Here is a 23,399-nt window from a genome sequence, read left to right as displayed (position 1 = left end):
GTGTTTAGTTTTTTTCTGTAGTGAGCACTCATTGGTTTCGAAAATATGACCCGACCCATATTTTTTACGAACTATTAGGTTATTTTGTTTAAGTTTGTAAGGAAATGACATTTTTACTATTTATCTAAATTCAATCAATCTAATATCTAAAATTTGTCAACAACGTTTTGAGGTTAATATAGTTTTTGGAGTTTAAATTGATTAAATTTTTGATAAATTTGAAAGTTTAATTGATGATATTTCCAAAACTATTTAATGCTCACTATGAAAAAGAGCAAACACACTGGGTTTTGTTCTCATTTTTGAATCCAATAAATGCTTTCTACAAAAAAGGTCAATCACACAAAGGTTTACTAAAATTATGTAAATTAATTTTATTAACAAAGCAAAAATAGTTGAAACATGTTACACTAGTAAATCTAGTGTAATATATATGATTAATCTACTTTAATTATTCAATAAAATATGAATAATTGTAATGGGGTCAGAATTGTTAATTACTATAAAACATATACCTGTTCTTAATAATTTTTGAATTTCAGTAGGGTCAAGTGACCCCATTGAGTATACTTTGACAACGCCCTTCGTAGAACTCATTTGACAAAACCAAGTTATAACAAGTCGAATAAAAGTTTAAAGCCTACCAAATTTAATTCAAATAGGCCAACACTTCTTGACCAAATAACACCCAACACAAAAAATCAAAACAACACAAAATGCTTATATGGTAGCAAAACATGACCACATTCATTCCTCACTCAATACGTTTCTTCTCCTCCCACTTTGTTTTCTGTTTCCAGGAACAATGAAAACACTTTCCTTTTTGTCAACTTGCCTTCCCTAATTTTATTATTATTATTATTATTATTTTGATGAACAGGGTGTTCAGGTGAGTTTTCGCGCCCCTCAACTAATTCTGAGGTCTATTGAACATCTTACAAGTCCACTGTTTCAAGGTAAGCCACAAATTTGGTAAGTGACTCTAATGTGATTTGAACCTAGAAAATAAATTAAATGAGCAAATCTTCTCGACAATCAGACCTACCTTTGGGGTTTAATTTTATTATTCATACATAATATGCTCTATTTATTATTTATATGATAATGTGAGAGTCAATATGGTAGACTATTATAATCTAAATTGTTTGAATGGACTATTCAAAATTTCTTTTTCCAACTGAATGGAATATTCTAGTCAAATTATCAACTCTATTTAGTCCAAGTCAAGACTAATAAATTTTTAAATATATATATATATATTACAATGTTAGAATTTAAATATATTTTTTATTGAACATAAGGGATATAAGAACTTTTATTTTTTACTATTTTTCATAATTATTTAACTCTTTGAAACAGTATTTTAATTTACTATTTTTCATCATTTTTTTTTAATTCTAGAAATATCAACAGATATAAATAAATGTCGAAATTCAACTCAAATTGTAATTTTTTTTAAAATTATTTTAAGATCATGAGTCAAATAGGCAATTACTACTAAACACACGCAAAATTTTCAGAAAATATTAAATATCTCTATAATTATTATTTATTCCTAAAAATAATATTTGTGTCCTAATTTTATCACTTATTCCTTTATGAAAATATCAAAAAAAAAAAAATCCCAAATTAATGAAATTAAAATCACTAAATACAAAAATTTCAACATAATATTGTATTAAAAGCTATCTATTTATTTTATATAACTTACATCAAAATAATCAAATCTTTTTTTTTTTCTATTAATACTATTCTATAATTAATTAATTATCCAAATATTTTATATATTTTTTTTTTGTAAAAGAAAAACAAAAATAAATTTTTTGCTTTCACTTTCACCCTTCATTTGCCTATCAATCTGCCAGCTTCCGTGTTCCGTCCCCTGTTTCTGGCTCCCATTCTTATAAATCTATCCTCTCTCTCCCTCTCTCTATTACCAACAAACAACCCGAAAGGTCTTTCAGGTATTTGATCTCTCTCGCCATCTCTGAGTTTGAGTGTGTGCATGAATATGCAAAATTCTTTTCAGTTTAATGTGCATGTGTGTTTGCGCGTGTGAGTTTTGGTTGTTTTCATTTGATGGGTTGGTTCTAAGTATGATTTTATTGCATGTTTTAACAAGCCATAATCAATGTACATTTTTGGAACCATTGTTTTCATTGCTTATATGATTCAATTTCCCACCTTCAGATCATGATATCTTTTCATAAAAGCTATGATTTTTTCTCCAAACTCTGTGAAAGATCGGAAGGGCAATCTTTGTTTAGCTCATTGTCTCATTGTATTTGGACAAAACTGCATTGTGGGATATTTTTCAGCTTAATTTGTTCATTGTTTGTGTTTGAGTAATGGGTTGCAATCACTAATTGAATGGAATGTTTGTTTGTAGAAAGGGAAATCAAACGTAACATTTCTGTGATGTCTACTGTTGGAAATTCAACAAACATATTTTGGCAAGAATGTCCAGTTGGGAAGATTGAAAGGCAAAAGCTACTTAATCAGAAGGGCTGTGTTGTATGGATTACTGGTCTCAGTGGATCAGGTTTGTTTTCAAATTTGATTTTTCTTTGTTTATGTTCTTTCAGGTTTTCATTTCAAACCATGTGAAAATAGTTTTTGTGTCATTGGAATTCATATTGTTTCTAATTTTTTTTTTTTTCTCAATTTTAAATTCCTAAATTCGGGTGTGAAGAAACTGTGTTTTTCTGAAATTACATTATGTCCAAGTAATAATTGTAAGAGAAGCACTTTGAGTTTAGAGGCTTGAATCCTTTATTGGCTAACCTATAAATTAGATGTGAAATTTAAAAATTTATGTTTTTTTTTCTTGTTTTTGTATTACTTTCAATATACAATCATTTACTAGAAGAGTGGACAAACATGGATTTCATATAATTGGACAAATTTTGTGTTTTTACTGCCATAATTTCTGCAACTAATTTGCTTATATTTTTATGTTTAGATGCATAATTATAATGCATACTGAATGAATTATATATGCATCCAAAAGGCTCAAAAAGCCTCCAAATATGATGTTTTTCTCTCAATTACAATATTTCTATTTGAATTTTGGTCAACTGTTTAGGGAAAAGCACACTGGCATGTTCAGTTAACAGAGAACTGTATTCTAGGGGGAAGCTGTCTTATGTCCTTGATGGAGACAACCTTCGACATGGACTAAACAAAGATCTTAGTTTTAAAGCAGAAGATCGGACTGAGAATATACGTAGGGTTGGTAAGTATGTTTATGTACACAAAATAACCTTTCGTTGGAGTTTGAGTTAAGCAAAATTGACACTTCTTGTTGAAAATAATCTTTGTCTATTATGCCGTTGCATGAAAATGATCTTTGTTTGTGCACATGAAGGAAGCCAATATACTGACTGACTTAAATCACCGATGTTGGATTAGCGAGTATAATCTTACATGTTGCTTGCAAACTTAGTCAGTCAATATTTCAAATATTCTATTGAGGTCAGTCATTGATTTGGAGAAGTGACTTGGTTTAAATGTAAACATCAGTAGTTTCAATAGGTTTTGCATGCCTCCCATACTTTTTCACTGTTGCTGTTTAATCAATTGTAAAGAAACCCAATGCTACATGCTTTGCGTGCATATCTGTCCATTATTGTCTGGAGGTAGCTTTTATCAATGCAATGTATCCCAATGTGGCTCTTCTATATGTCTAATCAGCCATAAGTAAACATATACTGGACAAAATTCCCTTGACATTTGGCTTCCAAGTATAGGTGGTGAGCAGCAGAGGTTGGAACACAGTGAACTCTTTCTGATACTGAAACTGCTATCATGCAGCAAATTCTAAACTTTTCTAGTCATCTGTCTGTTAAAATGCAGATAAAAATTGTTTAATTTTTAGCACGTATAAACTTGTGACTATAGGCAATTTTAAATGGATGCTGTAATGAGAATAATAAGGATGAAATGGCTTTTCTGTTGTAAAATATCAACACATCCACACTTGATGATTATTACATTGTATCATCAATTAGAACAACTGTAAATACTAATGTTTGTCCCGATCGGGCATTATACGTTTTGGCTTCATATATAACTCTGAAATCATGTGGTTGTCACATGTTTCAGAGTGACATATTTTTTTTTGGTTTGTTCTTAGTTGTTATATTTCCTACTGTAGGAGAAGTAGCGAAACTGTTTGCAGATGCCGGTTTAATCTGCATTGCCAGTCTGATATCTCCTTATAAGAAAGACCGGGATGCTTGCCGTGCAATGTTGTCAGATCCAAACTTTATTGAGGTAAGGCTTCTTTTTCTGGATATTTATTATCTTCTTCCTTTACAATTTCTGTGGAGGAAATGTCATATTAACTGCATATATACAGGTTTACATGAACATGCCTCTGGAACTGTGCGAAGCAAGAGATGTTAAAGGCCTTTACAAACTTGCACGGGCTGGCAAGATCAAAGGTTTGGTCTCAAAATATATCTTCTGTAACTTTTATGAACATGCCCCGAAGACTTTTTCTTTAAAGTTTTTTGGTTAAAGTTGAAATCATAAAAGAAATTATTGACATCTTATAGCGGTGCTTATACTGCTCTCATATTAGATTAATGGTTATATTGTTTGAGCTCCAATTTAAACTTCCTGTCCTGACCTTCGGATTTCTAAGGAATATGGGCTACATGTTGGGATCTCCCAGAAAGCTTTAAGAGCAGTGTCATACTGCCGTTCATGTAACTGCTTCTTGTTACGATTTTGGGTCTGTACTTCAAAGCCTGAGCTTGTTAAAAAATGGTGTCATATGATAGTGATAACTCTTATCAGCTTACTGGAATCTCTCTTAGTCAAATTGAAATGACCATTTTATCTCCCTTTATCTCAAGGTGCCATTACATCATGTTGCAAGTGTAGAAGGCACCTTTTTCTTGGTACATGAATAATTTATCATCTTGTTTTTCTTTAATACCTTTTTCTGTGCATCTCAACACTATCTTTTTAACCTCTGTTGTCTAATTAGGTTTTTCCTATATCATTGTGCTCATGCCATTTAGATCCATACTTGTTCTAAAAACTTTGTACTTCATAACAGATGTTTGCTTCTGATCAGCGATAGAAAGGTGCTACTGCAGCACTCCAATCTTTCTTATTTTTGTACTTACCTAGTGAGCATGCCATTGTTTGGAGTCTTAGGGTCATCTAGCTTATCCTATTAACTGCATATTTTATTAAGTTTCAATTGTTTAGGATTTATTCTGAATGTAAAATTTTAGCCTACTTCCCTATGCAGAAAAAAAAAGACTTTCAAACAGAATCTTAATAAGAAACCATATAACTGACAATGATAATGACTCTAAAACACTCATTTAGTTCCCAATTATTTCGTTTGTATTTAATTATTTTATACACTCAATTAATGCCCAAATGGATCAACTGAACCTTCTTCCAACCACTCTTTGGTCACCTCCCATTAATCATATTGCCTTTGCAGGTTTTACTGGGATAGACGATCCTTATGAACCACCGTTGAATTGTGAGGTGTGTTTCAAACTAAACTAATTATGGTCATGTGCGCATGATTTCTTGTATGAATCATTAATATTCTGGGCCAAAAATATATTAGCTGCCATGTCATATACTATGCCTGGCTTAATAATATTTTTCTGCATTTTGAACTGGATGTTATATATGTTTTCCCCAGATAGAAATAAAACAGAAGGATGGAGTTTGCCCACCGCCAGGTGCCATGGCAGGACAAGTAGTTACTTATTTAGAGGAGAAAGGATATCTGCATGATCAGTGATCAACACCCTGCATTTTTTTGATATCTATATGAAGATCTTATATAACCTGCGACATCAAAAGTGTCTTTGCTTTACCACCTGCGAACAAGAGGAGGTTAGTATGTTCCAAGTGCAAACCATGTCATTTTAATAGTTTCCAATATAGGGAATATATTTTTTGCGAATAATTTAGGATTTTCAAGCAACAGGATATAGGGTTCATGGAACGCACGCTGTTGAATCAGCAAGACCTTTTGTTTGATCTATTTAAGCTTCTTATATTAATTCCTTATTATCAGCAATATATACAGTTGTATCCGGATCTCACAGTCTATGAATATCAGTTCATTTATAAATCAATTCGAGGTTCATTACTGTTGTAATATTCATTGGAATGTTCACCAAACGGGATAATACAGTAACGCAAAAGTTTTAGTTTCATGATCAGATCGAAACCATCTATTGTAAAATCAGTATGTTCGAAGTTCCAGTGATTGTGATCAATTTTTCGGCTTGTGGATATATTAGCTATTTTTAAATCTGAAAGTGACTCCTTGTGTGTGAATACTGTGTTGTTGATTCAGATACTAGAAGTTGGAATGCCCTCATCTTGCCTAATTAGAGAGCTGATCCTAAATCCTAATTGATTTGGGCAAGCTTTTGTGGCTCTGCATGTATTTGGAAGTGCTTTTTGAATTTGATACCATCAAACATGCTTTTAGAGAACCAATAGTACCTTTTGTTTATATATTTGGTATTGTTTAATTGTTATATAGAGAAAACCATTTTTTAGCACCAGGAAAACGATAAATAATTTCCCAGGAAGTGCTTTCTAGTGTTTTTACTTGGAAGTACATTTTAGTGTTTTTGCTCAAAAGTGCTTTCAAACATGTCCCAAATGCTCAAGCATGTGAAAATCAATCTGTCATATAGCCTAGTCTTTTAGTGGGAATAATCTTACAAATTAAATATTTTCTTTTCCTTTTTTTTTTTTTTTTCTCTTAAAATAAATAACAAAGAAGAAAATAGTCCTTTTTTTTTTTAATTTTCATATTCAAAACCAAACAAATCCCATATTCTGTTCTTCCAGACAACCATAACAGGTAGATGTTTTGCTAAACATATATATAATTTGTTTTAACCACCCTGAGATAGATTGATAGGGTGATAGGGGCTCATAGATGTATTATTCATGAGTTTTATTCCCTTCGGTTGCTAATAGGAGTAGTCACTAGTGAGTTTATCCGGTTGTTAACTTCAATGCCCTAGAAGATTAGTCAGGGTATACGTAAACTGATTCGGACACCCCGTTCACAAAAAAAAGGTCTTAAAATGGTGGGATTAAAATCATTAAATATATTTGACTCATTTTGAAGTGTGTTCCCATGGTGGTAATTCCAAACATATCATCTGGTCTGTAGTTCAAGGGTTTTGAAGATCAGTTGAGGTATGTGTAAGTTAGTCTTAACACCTCCCAATCATTTAAAACAAAAATATAATCTCACTAATTTGATTCACTGATGAACTTAATCGAAATTATTATAAAATAAAATATTAATTTAAAAATTAAAATTTAAAGTTGGAAAATTTCTATTCTTGAACTTTGTTACACCAAAACAACAGACACATAACCAACATAACATACATATATATTCTTATTCATTCCTTTTTCTTCTTTTTTCTTAAACACAAAGCAAAGAAAACAAAAACAAGACACAAAGCTATGGTTTTGAACAGCTCTATGGTGGTGAGAGTCGCCAATGTATCAGCAAACGTGTGCCAATTCGTAGCTTGTAACCCACAAAGATTGCCCACCGATCAAGTTCTCCACCTTCTCTGCTGCGTTCCATTCCAACAATTCCGTCGTTTAGCGCTTTCTTTCTGGACTTATCTGTGCTTCTCCCCCGATAATTCCTACTGGTCGTCGTCCGATCAAGATTCCGACGGCGACGATTCTCACTCCGATTGAGTTCTTTATGTCGTTTGGGGGCCGGGCAATCCCCAGTTGTTGTTGTTGTTTTGTATGAATATGTAATTGATAATGAAATGGCAATTGAAGAAATGGGTTTTGTTTTGTTTTGAATGGTAACTTGTTTTACTTGCTTTTTAGGTTCAATTTTTTTTTTGTCTGATTGGGATTTGGATTTGTTTGTGTTTGTGTTTGTGTTCTTCTCTGTTCATGTTTTTGTTTTCTTGTTCTTTGTGTTTCTGCTTTCAATTCCGTAAAATCATGGAAGGTGTTTTACACCTGGGAAAAAAAAAAAACCAAAAACTGAGGGTTCTAATTTTGGTAAGAAAACAAGTGTTTTAAAAACTAGCCCGACTCGGCCGGTTCAATCAGGACTCGAAGCTTTCACCGGGTTAATTTACAAATTTTCATATTCATTGAAAACCTTAAAAATTAGGACATTAATCCGTAAACAATCGAAGGCTCGAATGTTAAGGTTTTTAAAGAGGAATAGCTGATGAGTGTAATGGTAGCGATGGCAATGATTTCCGATGAGTGAATCAATTAAAAATTGTAAAATTATGTCGTTGGCAATTGGGGAGGCAAATGGGGGAGGGGTGAGATGAGTTTTAATAAGGAGGCTGAGGGGAGTGTTTTCATGGTGATGGAGAGTGTTGTCGTCACCAGAAACATGTTTTATTTGTCGACGTGATGGTGGTATTTAGGGTGTTTTTGCAAGATTTTAAACTTATAGGAACTTAATAATTTTTAAGGGTAATTTTATTAGATTTCAAACACACTGGATTGAAGAACACCGGTCAAATCGAGACCCAGCTACTCTGTTGGGTTTTAAAACACTAAGAAAACTTTAAAATGTTAATCCTGGTTTAAACTACATTAATTTCAATTAAATTGAATTATTATTATTCATTTATTGGTTGACTAATTTTAGCTGATATGACAATATATTGATTTTATTTTTATTTATAAAAAAGTAATAATAAACTATATAAATTTCACAAAAGTATTTTTTACAAGGTTAAACTCTCACCATTCACTCTAAACACAACGCAAATTAATAATTTCACTTATAAATTAATTAAATTACATAAATTATTTCTCATAGATAATAAATTGGTGTGAACTAAAAATAACATAACAAAATAGGGATGACTATGGGGCGGGTCGGGTTGGATACTAAGAAATCCGAACCCGCCCCATTAACGAGTTTGGGTATTTTTCTTTTTAGGAAAACCTTGGATTGCCCCATTTGATCCTTTTTTTTTTATATATAAAGAAATTATTTCTTAGAATAAATTAATTAAAATGATCAATAATAATTTTTAACTACCTAGTATTTATAATTTTTTTTATTCAAATTTTAATAATTTTACCTCAAGAATTATCGAAACAAACCATAAATGAAAAAAATAATATTAAATTTAATTATACTTTTATAATAATTCCAATTCTGAATAACGTAAAATCATAATTCATAAAATAATTTATAACTTGAATTACTTTCAACTTGCCTTCCCTAATTTATTATTATTATTATTATTATTTTGATGAACAGGTGTTCGGTGAGTTTTCGCGCCCCTCAACTAATTCTGAGGTCTATTGAACTCTTACATCCACTGTTTCAAGGTAACCCCAAATTTGGTAAGTGACTCTATGTTGATTTGAACCTAGAAAATAAATAAATGAGCAAATCTTCTCGAACTCAAACCTACCTTTGGGTTTAATTTTATATTCATACATAATATGCTCTATTTATTATTTATATGATAATGTGAGAGTCATATGGTAGACTATTATAATCTAATTGTTTGAATGGACTATTCAAAATTCTTTTTCCAACTGAAGGAATATTCTAGTCAAATTATCAACTCTATTTAGTCCAAGTCAAGACTAATAAATTTTTAATAATATATATATATTACAAGTTAGATTTAATATATTTTTATTGAACATAAGGGATATAAGAACTTTATTTTACTATTTTCATATTATTTAACTCTTGAAACATATTTTATTTACATTTTTCATCTTTTTTTTAATTCTAGAATATTAACAGATTAAATAATGTCAAAATTAAACTCAATTGTAATTTTTTAAAAATTATTTAGATCAGAGTCAAATAGGCAATTACTACTAAACACACGCAAAATTTTCAGAAAATATTAATATCTCTATAATTATTATTTATTCCTAAAATAATATTTGTGTCCTAATTTTATCACTTATTCCTTTATGAAATATCAAAAAAAAAAAATCCCAATTAATGAAATTAAAATCACTAAATACAAAAATTTCAACATAATATTGTATTAAAGCTATCTATTTATTTTATATAACTTACAATCTTTTTTTTTTTTCTATTAACTATTCTATAATTAATTAATTATCCAAATATTTTATATATATTATTTTTTTTTTGTAAAAGAAAAACAAAATAAATTTTTTGCTTTCACTTTCACCCTTCATTTGCCTATCAATCTGCCAGCTTCCGTGTTCCGTCCCCTGTTTCTGGCTCCCATTCTATAAATCTATCCTCTCTCTCCCTCTCTCTTATTACCAACAAACAACCCAAAAGGTCTTTCAGGTATTTGATCTCTCTCGCCATCTCTGAGTTTGAGTGTGTGCATGAATATGCAAAATTCTTTTCAGTTTAATGTGCATGTGTTTGCGCTGTGAGTTTTGGTTGTTTTCATTTGATGGGTTGGTTCTATATGATTTTATTGCATGTTTTAACAAGCCATAATCAATGTACATTTTTGGAACCATTGTTTTCATTGCTTATATGATTCAATTTCCCACCTTCAGATCATGATATCTTTTCATAAAAGCTATGATTTTTTCTCCAAACTCTGTGAAAGATCGGAAGGGCAATCTTTGTTTAGCTCATTGTCTCATTGTATTTGGACAAAACTGCATTGTGGGATATTTTTCAGCTTAATTTGTTCATTGTTTGTGTTTGAGTAATGGTTTCAATCACTAATTGAATGGAATGTTTGTTTGTAGAAAGGGAAATCAAACGTAACATTTCTGTGATGTCTACTGTTGGAAATTCAACAAACATATTTTGGCAAGAATGTCCAGTTGGGAAGATTGAAAGGCAAAAGCTACTTAATCAGAAGGGCTGTGTTGTATGGATTACTGGTCTCAGTGGATCAGTGTTGTTTTCAAATTTGATTTTCTTTGTTTATGTTCTTTCAGGTTTTCATTTCAAACCATGTGAAATAGTTTTTTGTGTCATTGGAATTCATATTGTTTCTAATTTTTTTTTTTTTCTCCATTTTAAATTCCTAAATTCGGGTGTGAAGAAACTGTGTTTTTCTGAAATTACATTATGTCCAAGTAATAATTGTAAGAGAAGCACTTTGAGTTTAGAGGCTTGAATCCTTTATTGGCTAACCTATAAATTAGATGTGAAATTTAAAAATTTATGTTTTTTTTTTCTTGTTTTTGTATTACTTTCAATACCAATCATTTACTAGAAGAGTGGACAAACATGGATTTCATATAATTGGACAAATTTTGTGTTTTACTGCCATAATTTCTGCAACTAATTTGCTTATATTTTTAATGTTTGATGCATAATTATAATGCATACTGAATGAATTATATATGCATCCAAAAGGCTCAAAAGCCTCCAAATATGATGTTTTTCTCTCAATTACAATTTTCTATTTGAATTTTTGGTCAACTGTTTAGGGAAAAGCACACTGGCATGTTCAGTTAACAGAGAACTGTATTCTAGGGGAAGCTGTCTTATGCGTCCTTGATGGAGACAACCTTCGACATGGACTAAACAAGATCTTAGTTTTAAAGCAGAAGATCGGACTGAGAATATACGTAGGGTTGGTAAGTATGTTTAGTACACAAAATAACCTTTCGTTGGAGTTTGAGTTAAGCAAATTGACACTTCTTGTTAAATAATCTTTGTCTATTATGCCGTTGCATGAAAATGATCTTTGTTTGTGCACATGAAGGAAGCCAATACTGACTGACTTAAATCACCGATGTTGGATTAGTGAGTATAATCTTACATGTTGCTTGCAAATTAGTCAGTCAATATTTCAAATATTCTATTGAGGTCAGTCATTGATTTGGAGAATGACTTGGTTTAAATGTAAACATCAGTAGTTTCAATAGGTTTTTGCATGCCTCCCATACTTTTTCACTGTTGCTGTTTAATCAATTGTAAGAACCCAATGCTACATGCTTTGCGTGCATATCTGTCCATTATTGTCTGGAGGTAGCTTTTATCAATGCAATGTATCCCAATGTGGCTCTTCTATATGTCTAATCAGCCATAAGTAACATATACTGGCAAAATTCCCTTGACATTTGGCTTCCAAGTATAGTGGTGAGCAGCAGAGGTTGGAACACAGTGAACTCTTTCTGATACTGAAACTGCTATCATGCAGCAAATTCTAAACTTTTCTAGTCATCTGTCTGTTAAAATGCAGATAAAAATTGTTTAATTTTTAGCACTAGAAACTTGTGACTATAGGCAATTTTAAATGGTGCTGTAATGAGATAATAAGGATGAAATGGCTTTTCTGTTGTAAATATCAACACATCCACACTTGATGATTATTACATTGTATCATCAATTAGAACAACTGTAAATACTAATGTTTGTCCCGATCGGGCATTATACGTTTTGGCTTCATATATAACTCTGAAATCATGTGTTGTCACATGTTTCAGAGTGACATTTTTTTTTTGGTTTGTTCTTAGTTGTTATATTTCCTACTGTAGGAGAAGTAGCGAAACTGTTTGCAGATGCCGGTTTAATCTGCATTGCCAGTCTGATATCTCCTTATAGAAAGACCGGGATGCTTGCCGTGCAATGTTGTCAGATCCAAACTTTATTGAGGTAAGGCTTCTTTTTCTGGATATTTATTATCTTCTTCCTTTACAATTTCTGTGGAGGAAATGTCATACTAACTGCATATATACAGGTTTACATGAACATGCCTCTGAACTGTGCGAAGCAAGAGATGTTAAAGGCCTTTACAAACTTGCACGGCTGGCAAGATCAAAGGTTTGGTCTCAAATATATCTTCTGTAACTTTTATGAACATGCCCCGAAGACTTTTTCTTTAAAGTTTTTGGTTAAAGTTGAAATCATAAAAGAAATTATTGACATCTTATAGCGGTGCTATACTGCTCTCATATTAGATTAATGGTTATATTGTTTGAGCTCCAATTTAAACTTCCTGTCCTGACCTTCGGATTTCTAAGGAATATGGGCTACATGTTGGGATCTCCCAGAAAGCTTTAAGAGCAGTGTCATACTGCACTTCATGTAACTGCTTGTTGTTACGATTTTGGATCTGTACTTCAAAGCCTGAGCTTGTTAAAAAATGGTGTCATATGATAGTGATACTCTTATCAGCTCACTGGAATCTCTCTTAGTCAAATTGAAATGACCATTTTATCTCCCTTTATCTCAAGGTGCCATTACATCATGTTGCAGTGTAAAGGCACCTTTTTCTTGGTACATGAATAATTTATCATCTTGTTTTTCTTTAATACCTTTTTCTGTGCATCTCAACACTAGTCTTTTTAACCTCTGTTGTCTAATTAGGTTTTCCTATTCATTGTGCTCATGCCATTTAGATCCATACTTGTTCTGAAAGCTTTGTACTTCATAACAGATGTTTGCTTCTGATCAGCGATAGAAAGGTGCTACTGCAGCACTCCAATCTTTCTCATTTTTGTACTTACCTAGTGAGCATGCCATTGTTTGGAGTCTTAGGGTCATCTAGCTTATCCTATTAACTGCATATTTTATTAAGTTTCATGTTTAGGATTTATTCTGAATGTAAATTTTAGCCTACTTCCCTATGCAGAAAAAAAAGACTTACAAACAGAATCTTAATAGAAACCATATAACTGACAATGATAATGACTCTAAAACACTCATTTAGTTCCAATTATTTCGTTTGTATTTAATTTTTTTACACTCAATTAATGCCCAAATGGATCAACTGAACCTTCTTCCAACCACTCTTTGGTCACCTCCCATTAATCATATTGCCTTTGCAGTTTTACTGGATAGACGATCCTTATGACCACCGTTGAATTGTGAGGTGTGTTTCAAACTAAACTAATTATGGTCATGTGCGCATGATTTCTTGTATGAATCATGATTTCTGGGCCAAAAATGTATTAGCTGCCATGTCATATACTATGCCTTGCTTAATAATATTTTTCTGCATTTTGAACTGGATGTTATTATATTTTTCCCCAGATAGAAATAAACAGAAGGATGGAGTTTGCCCACCGCCAGGTGCCATGGCAGGACAAGTAGTTACTTATTTAGAGGAGAAAGGATATCTGCATATCAGTGATCAACACCCTGCATTTTTTTTTGATATCTATATGAGATCTTATATACACCGCGACATCAAAAGTGTCTTTGCTTTACCACCTGCGAACAAGAGGAGGTTAGTATGTTCCAAGTGCAAACCATGTCATTTTAATAGTTTCCAATATAGGGAATATATTTTTTTGCGAATAATTTAGGACTTTCAAGCAACAGGATATAGGGTTCATGAACGCCGCTGTTGAATCAGCAAGACCTTTTGTTTGATCTATTTAAGCTTCTTATATTAATTCCTTATATCAGATATATACAGTTTTATCCGGATCTCACAGTCTATGAATATCAGTTCATTTATAAATCAATTCGAGGTTCATTACTTTGTAATATTCATTGGACTGTTCACCAAAGGATAATACAGTACATGCAAAAGTTTTTAGTTTCATGATCAGATCGAAACCATCTACGTAAAATCAATGTTCGAAGTTCCAGTGATTGTGATCAATTTTTCGGCTTGTGGATATATTAGCTATTTTTAAATCTGAAAGTGACTCCTTGTGTGTGAATACTGTGTTGTTGATTCAGATACTAGAATTGGAATGCCCTCATCTTGCCTAATTAGAGAGCTGATCCTAAATCCTAATTGATTTGGGCAAGCTTTTGTGGCTCTGCATGTATTTGGAATGCTTTTTGAATTGACCATTAAACATGCTTTTAAGAACCACAGTACCTTTTGTTATATATTTGGTATTGTTATTGTTATATAGAGAAAACCATTTTTTAGCACCAGAAAACGATAAATAATTTCCCAGGAAGTGCTTTCTATGTTTTTTACTTGGAAACATTTTGTGTTTTTGCTCAAAGTGCTTTCAAACATGTCCCAAATGCTCAAGCATGTGAAAATCAATCTGTCAGTAGCCTAGTCTTTAGTGGGAATAATCTTACAATAAATATTTGTAAAGCTCCTTTGTGCCATTTTTATAGTGAGCAGTCCTTGATTTTGAAAACATGACCTAAGCTCGTGTGTTTAGTTTTTTTCTGTAGTGAGCACTCATTGGTTTCGAAAATATGACCCGACCCATATTTTTTACGAACTATTAGGTTATTTTGTTTAAGTTTGTAAGGAAATGACATTTTTACTATTTATCTAAATTCAATCAATCTAATATCTAAAATCTGCCAACAACGTCTAGAGGTTAATATAGTTTTTGGAGATTAAATTGATTAAATTATTGATAAATTTGAAAGTTTAATTGATGATATTTCCAAAACTAGCAAATGCTCACTATGAAAAAGAGCAAACACACGGGGTTATGTTCACATTTTTGAAGCCAACAAATGCTTGCTACAAAAAAGGTCAAGCACACAAAGGTTTACTAAAATTATGTAAATTAATTTTATTAACAAAGCAAAAATAGTTGAAACATGTTACACTAGTAAATCTAGTGTAATATATATGATTAATCTACTTTAATTATTCAATAAAATATGAATAATTGTAATGGGGTCAGAATTGTTAATTACTATAAAACATATACCTGTTCTTAATAATTTTTGAATTTCAGTAGGGTCAAGTGACCCCATTGAGTATACTTTGACAACGCCCTTCGTAGAACTCATTTTTCAAAACCAAGTTATAACAAGTCGAATAAAAGTTGAAAGCCTACCAAATTTAATTCAAATAGGCCAACACTTCTTGACCAAATAACACCCAACACAAAAAATCAAAACAACACAAAATGCTTATATGGTAGCAAAACATGACCACATTCATTCCTCACTCAATACGTTTCTTCTCCTCCCACTTTGTTTTCTGTTTCCAGGAACAATGAAAACACTTTCCTTTCTGTCAACTTGCCTTCCCTAATTTTATATATTATTATTATTATTGAAAACAGGATGGTTCAGAGTCGGTTTGCGCTGTCCTTCAAATAATTCTGCACGGTCTATGTAAAAACATATATGGTAATGACTCTTCGGTGATTGATACCTAGAATATCAAAGAAATGAGCAAATCTTCTCGATAGTCAAACCTATCCTTGGGGTTTAATTTATTATCATAAATAATATGCTCTATTTATTATTTGATATGATAATATCAGAGTCAATATGGTAGATTGATTATAATCTAAATAGTTTGATGGACTATTCTAAATTCCTTTTCCAACTAAATGGAATATTCAGTCAAATTATCAACTCTATTTAGTCCAAGTCAAGACCTATAATTTTTAAAAATATATATATATATATATATATATATATATTATATTATATATATATATATAGTATAGTATTTTAATTTACTATTTTTCATCATTTTTTTTTTAATTCTAGAAATATCAACAGATATAAATAAATGTCGAAATTCAACTCAAATTGTAATTTTTTTTAAATTATTTTAAGATCATGAGTCAAATAGGCAATTACTACTAAACACACAAAATTTTCAGGAAAATATTCAATATCTCTATAATTCTATTTATTCAAAAAAATATTTGTGTCCTAATTTTATCATTATTCTTTATGAAAATATCAAAAAAAAAAAATCCCAAATTAATGAAATTAAAATCACTAAATACAAAAATTCAACATATATTGTATTAAAAGCTATCTATTTATTTTATATAACTTCATCAAAATAATCAAATCTTTTTTTTTTTTCTATTAATACTATTCTATAAAATAATTAATATCAAATATTTATATTTTTTTTTGTAAAAGAAAAACAAAAAATTAAATGTTTGCTTTCACTTTCACCCTTTCATTTGCCTATCAATCTGCCAGCTTCCGTTGCTCCGTCCCTGTTTCTGGCTCCCATTCTTATAAATCTATCCCTCTCTCCCTCTCTCTATTACCAACAAACAACCGAAAGGTCTTTCAGGTTTGATCTCTTCGCCATCTCTGAGTTTGAGTGTGTGGCATGAATATGCAAAATTCTTTCAGTTTAAGTGCATGTGTGTTTGCGCGTGTGAGTTTGTTGTTGTTCATGAGGGTTGGTTCTAAATATGATTTTATTGCATGTTTACAAAGCGCATAATCAATGTACATTTTGGAACCATTGTTTTCATTGCTTATATGATTCAATTTACACCTCAGTGATCATGTATATTTTCTAAAAAGCCATGATTTTTCCAAACTCTGTGAAAGATCGGAAGGGCAATCTTTGTTTAGCTCATTATCTCATTGTATTTGGCAAAACTGCATTGGGGATATTTTCAGCTTAATTTGTTCATTGTTTGTGTTTGAGTAATGGGTTGCAATCACTAATTGAATGGAATGTTTGTTTGTAGAAAGGGAAATCAAACGTAACATTCTGTGATGTTCCTGTTGGAAATTCAACAAACATATTGTTGGACAAGAATGTCCAGTTGGGAAGATTGAAAGGCAAAAAGCTACTTAATCAGAAGGGCTGTGTTGATGGATTACTGGTCTCAGTGGATCAGGTTTTGTTTCAAATTTGATTTTTCTGTTATGTTCTTTTAGGTTTTCATTTCAAAACATGTGAAAAATAGTTTTTGTGTCATTGGAATTCATATTGTTTCAATTTTTTTTTCTCAATTTTTAAATTCCTAAATTCGGGTGTGAAGAAACTGTGTTTTTTGAAATTACATTATGTCCAAGTAATAATTGTAAGAGAAGCAACTTTGAGTTTAGAGGCTTGAATCCTTTATTGGCTAACCTATAAATTAGATGTGAAAATTTAAAAATTGGTTTTTTTTTTTCTTGTTTTGTATTACTTTCAATATACAATCATTCTACAGAAGAGTGGACAAAACATGGATTTCATATAATTGGACAAATTTTGTGGTTTTACTGCCATAATTTCTGCAACTAATTGCTTATATTTTAAGTTTAGATGAATAATATAATGCATACTGAATGAATTATTATGCATCCAAAAGGCTCAAAAAAAGCCTCCAAATATGAGTGTTTTTCTCTCAATTACAATATCTATTTGAATTTTTGTCAACTGTTTAGGGGAAAAAGCACACTGGCTGTCAGTTAACAGAGAACTGGTTTCGGGGGAAGCTGTCTTATGTCCTTGATGGAAGACAACCTTCGACATGGACTCTAAACAAAGATCTTAGTTTTAAAGCAGAAGATCGGACTGCTGAGAATATACGTAGGGTTGGTAAGTATGTTTATGTACACAAATAAACCTTTGTTGAGAGTTTGAGTTATGCAAAATTGACACTTCGTTGTTGAAATGAAAATAATCTTTGTATTATGCCGTTGCTGATGAAAATGATCTTTGTTTGTGCACATGAGAGAGGAAGCCAATATACTGACTGACTTAAATCACCGATGTTTGGATTAGCGAGTATAATCTTAACATGTGTGCTTGCAAATTTGTCAGTCAATATTCAAATATTCTATTGAGGTCAGTCATTATTTGGAGAAGGACTTGGTTTAAATGTAAACATCAGTAGTTTCAATAGGTTTGCATGCCTCCCATACTTTTCCCTGTGTGTGTTAATCAATTGTAAGAAACCCAATGCTACATGCTTTGCGTGCATATCTGTCCATATGTCTGGAGGTAGCTTTTATCAATGCAATGTATCCCAATGTGGGCTCTTCTAAATGTCTAATCAGCCATAAGTAAAACATATACTGGCCAAAATTCCCTTGACATTTGGCTGCTTCCAAGGATAGGTGGTGAGCAGCAGAGGTTGGAACACAGTGAACTCTTTTCTGATACTGAAACTGCTATATCATGCAGCAAATTCTAAACTTTTCTAGTCATCTGTCTGTTAAAATGCAGATAAAAATTGTTAATTTTTAGCACACGTATAAACTTGTGAATATAGGCAATTTTAAATGGTGCCTTGTAATGAGAATAATAAGGATGAAATGGCTTTTCATGTTGTAAAATACTCAACACATCCAACTTGATGATTATTACATTGTATCGTCAATTAGAACAAACTGTAAAATACTAAGTTTGTCCTGATCGGGCATTCTACGTTTTGGCTTCAATAACTCTGAAATCAATGTGCTTGTCACATGGTTCAGAGTGACATTTTTTTTTTCGGTTTGTTCTTAGTTGTTATATTTCCCACTGTAGGAGAAGTTAGCGAAACTGTTTGCAGATGCGGTTTAATCTGCATTGCCAGTCGATATCTCCTTATAAGAAAGACCGGATGCGTTCCGTGCAATGTTGTCAGATCCAAACTTATTGAGGTAAGGCTTCTTTTCTGGATATTATTCTTCTTCCTTACAATTTCTGTGGAGGAAATGCATATTAACTGCACATATATACAGGTTACATGAAACTGCTCTGGAACTGTGCGAAGCAAGAGATGTTAAAGGCCTTTACAAACTGCACGGGCTGGCAAGATCAAAGGTTTGGTCTCAAAATATATCTTCTGTAACTTTTATGAACATGCCCGAAGACTTTTTCTTTAAAGTTTTTGGTTAAAGTTGAAATCATAAAAGAAAATTATTGACATCGTACGCGGTGCATAATACTGCTCCCATATTGATTAAGGGTTATATTGTATGAGCTCCAATTAAAACTTCCTGTCCCGACCTTCGGATTTCTAAGGAATATGGGCTACATGTTGGGATCTCCTAGAAAGCTTTAAGAGCACGGTCATACTGCCGTTCATGTAAATGTTGTGTTACGATTTTGGGTCTGTACTTCAAAGCCTGAGCTTGTTAAAAAATGGTGTCATATGATAGTGATAACTCTTATCAGCTTACTGGAATCTCTCTTAGTAATTGAAAATGACCATTTTATCTCACCTTTATCTCAAGGTGCCATTACATCTGTTCAGGTGTAGAAGGCACCTTTTCTTGGTACATGAATAATTTATCATCTTGTTTTCTTTAATACCTTTTTCTGTGCAATCTCAACACTGTCTTTTTAACCTCTGTTGTCTAATTAGGTTTTCCTATGTCATTGTGCTCATGCCATTTAGATCCATACTTGTTCTGAAAGCTTTGTACTTCTAACAGATGTTTTGCTTCTGATCAGCGATAGAAAGGTGCTACTGCAGCACTCCAATCTTTCTATTTTTGTACTACCTAGTGAGCAGTGCCATTGTTGAGCGAGTCTTAGGGTCATCTAGCTTATCCCATTAACTGCATATTTATTAAGTTTCAATTGTTAGGATTTTCTGAATGTAAAATTTAGCCTACTTCCCTATGCAGAAAAGAAAAAAAAAGATTACAAACAGAATCTTAATAAGAAGAAACCATATAACTGACAATGATAATGACTCTAAAACATCATTAGTACCAATTATTCGTTGTATTTAAATTTTATACACTCAATATAATGCCCAAATGGCAACTCACGAACTCTTCCAACCACTCTTGGTCACCTCCATTAATCATATTGCCATTGCAGGTTTTACTGGGATAGACGATCCTTAGAACCACGTGAATTGTGAGGTGTGTTTAAAACTAAACTAATTATGGTCATGTGCGCATGATTTCTTGTATGAATCATTAATATTCGGGCCAAAAAATTATTAGCTGCCATGTATTATACTATGCCTGGTTAATATATTTTTCTGCATTTTGAACTGGATGTTATATGTTTTCCCAGATAGAAATAAAACAGAAGGATGGAGTTTGCCCACCGCCAGGTGCCATGGCAGGACAAGTAGTACTTATTTAGGAAAGCAGGAAAGGATATCGCTATCAGTGATATAACACCCTGCTTTTTGTATACTATATGAAGATCTATATAACCTGCGACATCAAAAGTGTCTTGCTTTACCACCTGCGAACAAGAGGAGGTTAGTTTGTTCCAGTACAAACAATGTCATTTTATAGTTTCCAATATAGGGAATATATTTTTTGCGAATAATTTAGGATTTTCAAGCAACAGGAATAGGGTTCATGGAACGCATGCTGTTGAATCAGCAAGACCTTTTGTTTGATTATTTAAGCTTCTTATATTAATTCCTATCATCAGAAATATATACAGTTGTATCCGGATCTCACAGTCTATGAATATCAGTTCATTTATAAATCAATTCGAGGTTCATTACTGTTGTAATATTCAGGGAATGTTCACCAAACGGATAATACAGTAACGCAAAAGTTTTAGTTCATGATCAGATCGAAACCATCTATTGTAAAATCAGTTAGTGTTCGAAGTTCCAGTGATTGTGATCAATTTTCAGCTTGTGGATATATTAGCTATTTTTAAATCAAGAAAGTGACTCCATGTGTGTGTGAATACTGTGTTGATTCAGATACTAGAAGTTGGAATGCCCTCATCTTGCCTAATTAGAGAGCTGATCCTAAATCTAATTGATTTGGGCAAGCTTTTGTGGCTCTGCATGTATTTGGAAGTGCTTTTTGAATTTGATACCATCAAACATGCTTTTAGAGAACCAATAGTACCTTTTGTTATATATATTGGTATTGTTTAATTGTTAATAGAGAAAACCATTTTTTAGCACCGAGGAAAACGATAAATAATTTCCAGGAAGTGCTTTCTAGTGTTTTTACTTGGAAGTACATTTTGTGTTTTTAGCTCAAAAGTGCTTTCAAACATGTCCCAAATGCTCAAGCATGTGAAAATCAATCTGTCATATAGCCTAGTCTTTTAGTGGGATAATAATTTACAAATTAATATTTTTTTCCTTCTTTTTGTTTTTTCCTCTAAAATTAAAATAAAATCAAAAAGAACAAAGAAAATAGAGAAAGAGGAAAAAAAAAGAGAAAAGAAACTAGTCCTTTTTTTTTTTTTTTTAATTTTCATACTCAAAACCAAACAAATCCCATCTTCCATTCTTCCAAACAAACATAACAGGTAGATGTTTTGCTAAACACATATATAATTGGTTTTAACCCCAGATAGTAAATTCGCATATTATTCGTGAATTATACGTCCAATCGTATAATTCACATATTATTCGCGAACTGTCGTATTTTATCAGTCCAACTATATTATTCGCAAATTATATACCTCAGCCGTATTATTCACGAATTATTCTCGTATCTGAACTTCAAGGTCCTAAGAGATTGGTCGAGGTACGCATAAACTGGTTCAAATACCCCTAATCACCAGAAAAAAAAAAAAAAAATGGTTTTAAAATTGTTTAGAAATCTCCCTGAAATTATATAAATCCTTTTATATTTCTCCTAAAATTGTGTAACATTTATCAAAACCCCTCTAACATATATGTATGCACCTATATATTCTCTATCAAGACAAAAATTAGAACAACCAACTCATTAAATGTCTTAAAATGGTGGGATTGAATACATTTGACTCATTCTGAAGTGTGTTCCCATGGTGGGAATTCCAACCATACCATCGTTCAAGGGTTTCAAAGATCAGTTGAGATGAACACACCCATCATTTTGAAAAAAAAAAAAAAACATATCATCCATCTAATTTGATTCACTGATGAACTTAATCAAAATTATTATAAAATAAAATATTAATTTAAAAATTTAAAAATAAAGTTAGAAAATTTCTGTTCTTGAACTTTGTTACACCAAAACAACAGACACATAACCAACATAACATATATATATATATATATTCTCATTCTTTCCTTTTTCTTCTTTTTTCTTAAACACAAAGCAAAGAAAACAAAAACAAAACACAAAGCTATGGTTTTGAACAGCTCTATGGTGGTGAGAGTCGCCAATGTATCAGCAAACGTGTGCCAATTCGTAGCTTGTAACCCACAAAGATTGCCCACCGATCAAGTTCTCCACCTTCTCTGCTGCGTTCCATTCCAACAATTCCGCCGTTTAGCGCTTTCTTTCTGGACTTATCTGTGCTTCTCCCCCGATAATTCCTACTGGTCGTCGTCCGATCAAGATTCCGACGGCGACGATTCTCACTCCGATTGAGTTCTTTATGTCGTTTGGGGGCCGGGCAATGCCCAGTTGTTGTTGTTGTTGTTTTGTATGAATATGTAATTGATAATGAAATAGCAATTGAAGAAATGGGTTTTGTTTTGTTTTGAATGGTAACTTGTTTTACTTGCTTTTTAGGTTCAAATTTTTTTTTTGTCTGATTGGGATTTGGGTTTGTTTGTGTTTGTGTTCTTCTCTGTTTATGTTTTTGTTTTCTTGTTCTTTGTGTTTCTGCTTCCAATTCTGTAAAATCGTGGAAGTGTTTTTCACCTGGGAAAAAAAAATAAAATAAAATAAAAAATGAGGGTTCTAATTTTGGTAAGAAAACAAGTGTTTTAAAACCTGGCCCGACTCGGCCGGTTCAATTGGTTCAACCGGGACTCGGAGCTTTCACTAGATCAGCTTACAAATTTTATATTCATTGAAAACCTTAAAAATTAGGACATCAATCTGTGAACAATTGAAGGCTCAAATGTTAGGGCTTTTGAAGAGGAATAGTCGTTGAGTGCAATGATGATGA

At 31.9% G+C, this 23,399-nt stretch overlaps 1 protein-coding gene and 1 pseudogene across 1 annotated transcript; both read left to right on the top strand.

Annotated features, from left to right (window-relative positions):
• The first annotated feature begins 1,852 nt into the window (after window positions 1–1,852).
• On the top strand, window positions 1,853–6,119 carry LOC116123157 (adenylyl-sulfate kinase 3-like). Its single transcript, XM_031408965.1, has 7 exons — window positions 1,853–1,964; window positions 2,390–2,542; window positions 3,086–3,235; window positions 4,157–4,275; window positions 4,361–4,445; window positions 5,468–5,514; window positions 5,678–6,119. Exons 2-7 carry the CDS (start codon window positions 2,419–2,421, stop codon window positions 5,777–5,779), a joined length of 627 nt encoding a protein of 208 aa, XP_031264825.1. The 5' UTR covers window positions 1,853–1,964; window positions 2,390–2,418; the 3' UTR covers window positions 5,780–6,119.
• Window positions 6,120–10,261: 4,142 nt separating this feature from the next.
• On the top strand, window positions 10,262–20,672 carry LOC116123203 (annotated as a pseudogene).
• Window positions 20,673–23,399: the final 2,727 nt, after the last annotated feature.

The sequence above is a fragment of the Pistacia vera genome, unplaced genomic scaffold, assembly GCF_008641045.1.
Source record: "Pistacia vera cultivar Batoury unplaced genomic scaffold, PisVer_v2 Contig140, whole genome shotgun sequence".
NCBI lineage: Eukaryota > Viridiplantae > Streptophyta > Magnoliopsida > Sapindales > Anacardiaceae > Pistacia > Pistacia vera.
This window is presented reverse-complemented; position numbering and strand designations above follow the sequence as displayed.